Source organism: Taudactylus pleione, unplaced genomic scaffold (genome assembly GCF_031769625.1).
Source record: "Taudactylus pleione unplaced genomic scaffold, aTauple2 ptg000201l, whole genome shotgun sequence".
NCBI classification, from domain to species: domain Eukaryota; kingdom Metazoa; phylum Chordata; class Amphibia; order Anura; family Myobatrachidae; genus Taudactylus; species Taudactylus pleione.
Window position 1 is genome coordinate 45,316,479 of NW_028284603.1, and position 9,954 is coordinate 45,326,432.

At 39.8% G+C, this 9,954-nt stretch overlaps 1 protein-coding gene across 3 annotated transcripts in view; it reads left to right on the forward strand.

Annotated features, from left to right (window-relative positions):
* Positions 1-6,793, forward strand: part of RRBP1 (ribosome binding protein 1) — a 93,630-nt gene extending 86,837 nt beyond the window's left edge. Inside the window, exons 20-24 of one of the 3 annotated variants that reach the window (XM_088477353.1) lie at positions 873-944; positions 2,214-2,282; positions 3,165-3,254; positions 4,005-4,148; positions 6,315-6,793. In XM_088477353.1, coding sequence (XP_088333479.1) covers positions 873-944; positions 2,214-2,282; positions 3,165-3,254; positions 4,005-4,148; positions 6,315-6,353 — 414 coding nt within the window. In that variant the 3' untranslated portion in view covers positions 6,354-6,793. Of the gene's footprint in view, positions 1-872; positions 945-2,213; positions 2,283-3,164; positions 3,255-4,004; positions 5,682-6,314 lie in introns of those variants that run through there. The other 2 variants (XM_088477354.1, XM_088477352.1) reach the window with 2 other exon arrangements.
* The last annotated feature ends 3,161 nt before the right edge of the window (positions 6,794-9,954 follow it).

The window sequence follows — 9,954 nt, forward strand, 5'->3', positions numbered from 1 at the left end:
CTTATGTTATGCTGCGGTGCATAGCGATTGCAATGGATTAGCATACTATCGCAGATGAACTGCGAGCGTAATCGCTATTGCAATCATAGTTTGTGATCAGTAGTGAATCAGGCCCATTGTCCATAAATAACCTTCTTTGTGTTCAGCACTTGCTCGCTGCTGAAAGTGAAGAAAGCATTGAGGGGGTCATTCAGACCCGGTCGTTAGCGCCGATGCGCTCGGACCGGGTCGATGGCCCCCCACAGAGCATGCGCACTACGGTGCCGGCGCCGTCGTGTGCATGCGTGAGACCCGCTACGACCGACAGCGCCGGTCGTAGCGGGTCTCGATCCAAAGGGGGTGAGCTGTCGATGTTGATTGACAGCTTGCCCCGTTTGGAAGGCGGGCCGGGGGGGTGGCAGCCCAAACGGGGGCGTTCCCATGGGTCTTGACCATCGCGACCATCACCTTAGGCGGTCGTAAGGCTGTGGGTGTTAACCCACAGCCTTACTACCGCAAAGGAGGACGTCTTGAAAATTCAAGACGTCCTCCCCTCATTCAGACCGACCGCGCGCTCTGTGCGACCGGCTCTGAATGAGGTCCTGAGTCTCTGCAGAAGGCGAGTATGTCAGACCTACTGCACAGGTATATTTGGTGCTGCAATTTGTCGTACGGCTGAAGAAGTGCTGTTGCCAGTCCATTCAAGTTCCACATAAACACATAGCACACAACCATAACATAGTGAGTGCTAAAATGCTGTGGTCTTCAAGCAGGATTCCCTGACATTACGCTGCTTATGGGCAACTGATACTACGGGGAAGAGGGTTGGGGTTTCCAAAGCGAACAACCATTTATTTTTACTATGCTTGAACCAGATCTCCCCTATTTTTCAGCTCAGGCAGCAGCTAAGTGAAATGCAGAATCATGTGCATGAGAGGGAGTCACACAGCGCACAGGATCAACAGGTAATGTGAGAGCTCCTTCATCCACTTTCTTTCCAGCCTTCGAATTTAATAGCAGCGCGTTTACCATTATTGTTTTATATTTAAGCAGGACTCCATCCAGGGAGTCCTCCAGCATCTACCTCCGGCTCCACGCCATCTACTACTGGCCTATAAATCGGAAAAGGGGTGGGCGTATAACACCCGTCACTGTCAACGTTTTATGGGGAAAATATTGATGGCTCGCGGGGATGGTTGTTAAATAAAAAATAGTGTAAAAGCATTCTCCAAATAATTACCGCTCATCCCTCACCCATAAAATAATTTTTTATTTGTATTTACGTAACCTGAAATTCAGCACTGATTGTACTTTGTAGTTTGTAGGAAATGTACAGTCTCCATCTTCCTGCAAGGCAATGATATGACGGATATACAGCCCTCCCTAGTCTTTATTACAATGTGAAATTACATTACGGTGCTAGTTTCCACTATATAGTGCTATCAAAATACTGTCTGCGTCTATTCCTTTCCTCTCAAAAATATTTTTGCCATGTTAGTATATTTTGAATAAATTAATCAATTTATATAAATATTTATTGCAATTATGCATTGTATTGGGCACGCTGAACTTTTAATTGTTCAGATAGATACAGGTTGAGTCTCCCATATCCAAAATGCTTGGGACCAGGAGTATTTTGGATAACGGAATAATCCGTATTTTGGAATAACTGCATACCATAATGAGATATATTGGGATTGGGACCCAAATATACACACAGAATGCATTTATGTGTTATGTACACCTTATACACACAGCCTGCAGGTCATTTTATACAATATTTTCAATAATTTTGTGGCTCAAGCAAAGTTTGTGTACAGAAATGAAATTCATTTATGTTTCATATACACCTTATACACACAGCCTGAAGGTAATGTTATACAATATTTTTAATAATTTGCGCCTTAGACAAAGTTTGTGTACATTGAACCATCAAAAAACAAAGGTTTCATTATCTCAGTCATGCCAAAATTATTCCGTATTTCGGAATATTCCATATTTTGGAATATTTGGATATGGGAGACTCAACCTGTACTGTGATTTACAGTTGCCCATAGTAACCAATAAGCTTTCAAGTAGCATTTATCAAGTACAGTCTATAAAATAATAGGTAGCAGCTGATTGGTTGCTATGGGCAACTTCTCCACTGGTTCACCTCTCCACATTTTTCACTGCTTGATAAATAGACCCCTATGTCACACAATGACTTATATATGTAAATGTTTTATACTCAGCTGAAGGCTCCACAGCCAAGTTTTGAGGAACAAATTGAAGAGCACAATAAAACAGAACAACTGGAAGAGGTGAGCACATTAAATACAAAATGAAATAAAGGATTGAAGGGACTCTATCCATATATGTTTTATTATCCCATTGTGAATATCTAATGGAAACATAATAGAATGCAAACAAATATTCCTGTGATAGAACTTTACCTAGTTACCATTACTGGTGCTGGTTTCTTTTCCACAAAATCACTTCATTTCCATACGTGTGATGCCAATGGCGGTGCAGTGTGAGATCAGTAAGGACAGGGTTGGGCCCAGAAAGGACTGACAATGTGACAGATAGTTAGCAAAGCGTTAGCAGACCCAACCCAGTGAATCTACTCATAGTCTGCCATATGGATAACATATATTTATATGTATATGTTATATCTAGTATATATTTTATAGTATATATATATTATATTATATCTAGTATATATTTTCCTCGGACATAGTTGGGTTATTCTATGGTAACTCACGTTACAAAGTGACATAGCAAACAATTAGCAATTCCTGTATACAGTTTTAAAGCATGACCTGTCTTATTATTTTCTCAGTAAATCAAATTAATTTCACATCAATTCCTTTTACTGTTGATAGCCATGCATATACTTGCTATGGGATTCTGTAACATGAGTCACCGTGGAATGACCCAGTTAATAAAATACAAGTGGAACTTGCACAGGATAGGCCAACTCACAATTTATTGTAATCTTAGACCATAAGGCTACATGGGACACAATTATACATGAATTATACCTGTATAGTTGAATGTTTATTACATTGGATATTATGACGGTCATTTATCAAATCTCGGGTAGAATATTTCTTAGAAAACAGCCATGTTTTAGACATTGAAGAGGACAAAAAATATGGAAATCAATAACTTATCTTATATTTCATATATTAAATGAACAGAAATCCATGTACAGTTTGCAGCAAGAGTTGGAGAAACTGAAAACCGCAGAAGAAACCTCCACTGGCACAGAGGAAGCTCAGCAATTGAAGGTTAGATTGAGTTTATAATTTGGTTAATCACCTTATAACACTAAACTAAAGTCACTACAGTGGATAAGAACTTGTGACATGGAGATTTCAGCATTAAATAGGCTTATCCCACGGTAGGCGTATACATCTTTGTAATAACCAGTGCTCATTGCAAGGTTGAGACTTTACTTAGTACCTGTCATGATAATATCTTTGTTATTCCCTTACTTCATCAAGCAAGTGTAATACACTGCTTGCTAATACGTTCCCACTTATGGTCATTACTGTTTCTACTGTGCATAATATACAGTTGCCTAGTGCATAGGTTTGCACAGTTGTGTAGCTGACAGACTGTTGGAATCTATAGTAAGTACTATCCCAGCATTGGAAAGCTTGTTTGCCAACAGACGATCAGAAGGGTTTATGACGCTAAATTAACTTCCTGTTTTTGTTACAATATATTTATTAACATTTAAGGTGTGATTTGCCTGAAGTTATATATCTTGTTAAATGCTCCATACACTGGAACATAGGAATAATATAAAACCACTTTTATGATTTGACAGAAGAGGAGCTGGTCTGACAGGAGTCACCTATTGCTGTAACTTAGATGACATTTGTGTATAGTTGGATCTAAATGGTTCCATTCGTATGAGGCCATATGTAACAGGGTAAACGTTCCGGACAGGCAAATCACACCTGTACGCAGGGTGTATGTCATATGCACAACTGGATATAACTAACAATGTCCTTCACTGGAAATAATTGTAGGAGAGACTTGACAAGGAAAAAAAACTAACACGGGACTTAGGTCAAGCAGCTAACAAACTGTTACAGCTCTTGAAGGCTTCTAAGGAACAACTAACTAAGGAAAGAGAGCACAATAAACAGCTACAAAGCCAACTGCAAGTGACGGTACTAATAACTTACCTCTCTCACTCTCCTCTCCATACCTTCTAAGCTGACTAATATTACTAACTGAATCTGTCCCTCAGACATCACACTACTCATATTAAATGGTCTCACATTCACATAATAAGCTGCCTCTATCATCTGCACACATTGGAGATAGTCCTTAAAGTCAGTCCACATTTTGGACATTGGAACATTATTACATGTGTCACTATATTATATTTGAATCAGTTTATTACATGGGTTTTTGTGCAAATGAGAATCTGCTGTTCTGCATCAATTGCTCCTAAATGATGCTAAAGGTTTCCCATTGATACTGCAGGGTGACTGCCAATATCTGGCACCTCCAGAGAACTCCTAAAAATCTTCATTGAATCCCTTTTCAGCAATCTAACTGTTCACAGTCATTGTCACTGTATTTAGGAGCGATCTGAGGTACATGGGGCCATATAGAAAGGTAGAGAGGAACATCTTAATCATCCCAGCTCATCCCATCAAGTGAGGCAAAATGTGTCATGCTCCAGAGTCGCTGCCCTTACTGAGCTCCAGTGAATCTCACTAGTTCCTTTTATATTGGTAGTCTGCAATCTATTCAATTATGGTTCAGCCTACAAGATGGTTATCTCCACCGAGTGTAGACGACAGGCCCAATTGAATATATTTTGCATGATTTGTTATATGAAAGTAATTTTCACCTGAAAACCAGTAATAAGAGGTATGAATAGTTAATATCATCATCCTCCATAAAATTGTGCTAGGGAATATTTTACATGTATTTGTGAATGTGAGAAAATCACATTTAATATGAGTAACCAGTAGGACAGCTGTTCATTTTCCTTTAAATATAAGTAAACACTCATTATATTTGTGTCTGTCTCTTGCTGTATTTTCTCTGTTGTGTCAACGTTCATGAAGTCTACACCCGGAGCATATTTTTACTCTATACCTCTATGCCTTCTATTATATCCTTACTATGGCTTACTCTGATTAAACATGTAACAATCCTTTGCTTAGCACAGTACAATATAGTTAAACATTTAATTTACCATTTAACACAAAGTGGTAAGTATTGTAAGGTACTTTTTCCAAAGTCTCTGATAATCTCCCAGCAGCCCCTGATATCAGTGGGACCTCCCAGTCCACTGTACCAGGAGGACAAGACCCCAGTGGCTCGGCAGCCTGTACGCTCCACCACCCAGCAGCTGCAGAACAGCCATAACTAAAAAGGAAGCAGAGCAGCCGTGACTCATGGTAGCTACAGCTTCTCTTCCTCTGTGTCCAGATCACTGTGGCCGGCAGTGATCAGGCAGTTCAGCGGTGCCCATACCCAGTGTCTGCAGAGCAGCCATGACTACAACAGAAACAGAGCAGCCACAGCTCTTGGTAGCAGAGGATTCTCTCGTGCTGTGCCCGATCATTGTGGCCAGCAGTGATAAGACGGCCCAGCAACACCACCTCCTGCCGGCTTCAGTGCAGCTGAGTCTGTACTAGAAACAGCAGCCCTGGCTCTGCTCACTATGGGGTAAATTTACTAAAGTGAGAGTTTTTAGAAGTGAGTTTTATAAGAGATGTTGCCCATAGCAACCAATCAGATTCTACTTAACATTTAACTAGCACCTTCTAGAAGATAATAGCTAGAATCTGATTGGTTGCTATGGGCAACATCTCTTCTAAAACTTACTTCTAAAAACTCTCACTTTAGTAAATTTACCCCTATGTCTTCCGATCACTGCTGGCCCAGTGATCGGACACACTCAATGTATGTATCATGGCTCCATCCCTGCCGCACCATCCTGTCCACCTTGTTCTATCCCGCCCATTTCCTCTCTGTCCCCACCACTAACACAGTATATATATATATATATATGTATTTTTTTTTTTAAACTGTAAAACAATTTTTTCTAAATATCCCCAAAATGCTAATTTTTTTTTTACATTATCACATTATTTAAATAATAGCTATTTAACTTGATTTTACATTTTTGTTAAACAAATTAAATTGAATCAGGTTTAAAAAGCTCTTATTTACATAATTTGATAATTAAAAAAAATTACAATAGTGGGTAATTTTTTTTTAATAAATATTAGCCAGTTAAGTGGTTAAATAGAGCAATATCTGCAGAATGACTGATATAAACTTTTACATTTGTGTTTTTTTTTGTTTTCTAGGAACCAGAAGCCAATATTGATAGTGGAACATCTGTTTGATTCTTTTTGAATTTTTTTTATTTTTTTTAACCAAAATGCCTTAAACATTCCTATTCTTGAAAGATTCAATAGTAATATTTTAGTGAGCCAAAATATGTCAACATTTAATGTTTGCAGTAAAATAATATACATTATTTTTGTTAATCTGAACAAAATACATTCCATTATGAAACCACTGACTGTGTCAGTACGCCATACCCACACATCTACCTTCCGGACTGACAAGATGATGAAGAGGTCGTTGGGGTTATGAAAAGGGACAAACTGTGTACTCTGTGTATGAATCTGTGCAATTTCTTTTTTGTCTCTATTTTGGAGTGAGCGATGTATGAAAGAACCTAAACGAGGCAGTAAATATGATGAAAATGCATTATTATAACTGGTCTCCAGTATAAAGACATGTGAATTTTTGGTTGCCTAAATGCCATTAAAATATTGATGTAGCCATGAAAAAAACTCTCCTGTCTTCAACTTGCATAACTATGTGTCAGACTTAAGCTCGCCATACACCTTAAGATTATCTGTCTAACCATCCAACTAGTTGGCTGGTTGTAATGAAAATCCGGTAATTTATGGGAGTCAATCACCAAAAGTTTTAGGTGTAATACTTGAGCTTCTATTACTCTAGAAAATGTTCCAGTACTTTTGTACCAACCCCCTCACTTTAAGTGGATGGGTTAACTCCAGCTAGCAGTGACCATGCAGGGGAGAAGGTTTGTGCATGGTGCTGTTAGATTCTTGGATCTTCAAGATGTAGGAAGACTGAGAGGGGCACAAGCACATAGAAAGACATTACCTTAGAGTTGGCCTCAGTTGCTTTCAGTGCTATGTGTAGGAATGCTATACCTTCCAGAGCTGAGGACCAGTACAAGACAGTAGTTGCTGTGAGTGGCTGAGGAAACACTAAAGAAATAGACAGCAATACCCATTGCCTAAAGTGAAATCACTGTCTGTCCAGGTTCCGCTTATAAACAAAGGGAGCCAACTAAGGGAGTTCTAGGTGCACATAGCATTACCAGCATCGTTCTCAGTCCCAGTGACAGGTTTGAGACTGAGGATTCCCAAAAACATATAGAAGTAAGGTGTACAGATGTGTCCACATCTATCCTCCATGTGCTACTAGTCGTGTTACACATAACGTGTGAGCGACGTGTTACTCGGTAGTGCAGAGCGTGTTTTCCCTTTAATGGTGTCTTATTTGCAAAGTGATGTGAATAGCAATCACACGCAGCTTATGCTGATTAGAATGTTATGCTATCCTACATTCAGTGTGCGACTGCGGCTGTATCTGCATGCAAAATACTACGTTACTGTGTCAGCGGCTATGACACAACTAGAAGGTCTGTTTAATGCGCAAGGAGGCTAGATGTATATGGACACATCTGTATGTGCTCTATATGGACACTCCAGCACAAAGATGGCCATAACAGCCCAGAGTCACTGTCGGCTGTAATGTAGTGCTACTGAGAAGCATAGATAGAAGTGAAATCTAGAAGAAGCTACTCCTTCACTGTATTGAATGCTCAGAGACATTGCCAAACATAGATTGATTCAGCTGGAGTGTTAAATGACCTACAAGTTAGAGACTGACCGGTTCTGAGTAGCACACAGGGCCTGATTCAGACCCGTTCGCTATATGCGTGCGCTCGCAAGCGTCACAAAGGTTCTGCGTACGCGCATGCACACGCTGTGTTCTGCGCGTGCGCGAACTACTCACTGCGATCGCATACCACTCGCTAGCCCTGCAAAGACAGCCCAGTGTAATGAGCGACAGGAGAGGCCATTTGTGTGTGGTAGCAGGGGCAGGGCACTAATAACGGGGGGGTTGGAGATGCGAACGCAGGCGTGCCTAAGTGTTTCAACGCCGTTTTAGAGGCATGCATAATTAACAGGCAGCGTCATAGTACGCGTCACTTGCCTTTTTTTTTTACACTGATTTCCTCGCAATGCTTGCGGTAGGGTAAAGCTACCTCAAGCACTGCGTTCACATCCGATGGTGCTCGATGTACCAATGTTTTAATGCACTTCCTGGAGATGACGTGGTGCTGGTGGGCGGCTCTGCCAGTGCGATTGGGCGTACACATACACAAAGTGGCCGCTCGCTAAGACATGGTGGGCGTGCTTATGCCTTGGCGAGCGATTGCTTCCCGTGGTGTCACTTTGACAAATTTGCATCCAGCGAGCGTACGCAGATAGCAAACGGGTCTGAATCAGGCCCACAGCTCCATATGCAGCCGTACGTTGTGAAATTTAGAAAACTGCAGATGTGTTTATAGTGAAATACTCATCTTTATGAATCCGGGTGATTCAAACACATCTCAGATTTTTCCATATAAGAAAATGGGTGTCAACTAGGCTGCAACTGGGCATGTCATGGGCATACAGCATAGCCACAGCAGTGTCCTATTGTGGGTGGCGCATATGCCATAGGGATGTCTATTTCAGATCTTTTATAAAACAAAGGGGTTCCTCTGCACTAATCAAAAAAGTGAGCAAATATATAAATATTTCAAAAACCACCTATGTGTCTAGTTATATAGGAAATAGCAGCTAGTTCCAATTGGGAATTAGTTAATCCATCCACCCATTAAACTGCAAGCAACAAATAGAAAGAAAATGTGGAGCAGCGCTTATAGACAAAATATCGGGGATTTGTACAGAACTGGTATGGTAATGAGGGGTCAAGACATACAGTATTAAAAATATAAAAGAATACATATAGCAAATTATTGCTAAAATATAAAATATAATCTAATGGATATCAATATCCTAAAAATGACATATGGTACTGTCAGCATTATAAAAAAAAATCATCACGCGGATATAAATAAATAAATAAACCTATATATATATATATTCAATAATAATTTGAGTGTGCACTGTGTATATAGTCCTAGAAGAATGGATTTGTCTCTATGGAACTACAAGTCCCAGAAGGTGTATAGCCAGACCACCTGAATGAGGATACTTATTTTGCATTACCAGATGCTCTGGCAATTAGGTAGCGTCCCAGGTCCGACTGCTGTACAGGTGGCCAGCCGGTGATCATATCCGTGTCTCTTTCCTGAACAGACATTTGGTGACAGTGGCACAACTGCTGAATCAGATTACCAAATAGGCAACGGGAGAGTCCTTGTAAACAATCAAAAGGGCTATAGAGAAAGATACCAGCATGGAGAGATCCTTTGACTAGTTTTGCCCACGTGAACTCGAAAAAAAAAGAAGACTCTTGTTTTGGAGCCACTTCTTAATTGGATTTATTTAAAGTATTTTATATAACCTTTAATAATATACCTTAAAAATAATGGTTGTACATACAACACGCAAACCTAAAACTGAAATACATACATAACGATCTCCTATATGAACTCAGTAACCTGCTGTAACAAATCAATAATTTGCAGCAGATAATAATAATAATAATAATCCCATCATGTGATTAGCAAATTAATTAAATCATTACAATCATTGCACATTTGAAACACATTATAGAAACACACAGCATCACCCTGCACATACAATTGAGCCAGCCTATTCAATAATTATTTCCGCAAGTCACTGCACTGTAAATAATTTGTCTGGATAATGAAATGATAACCTT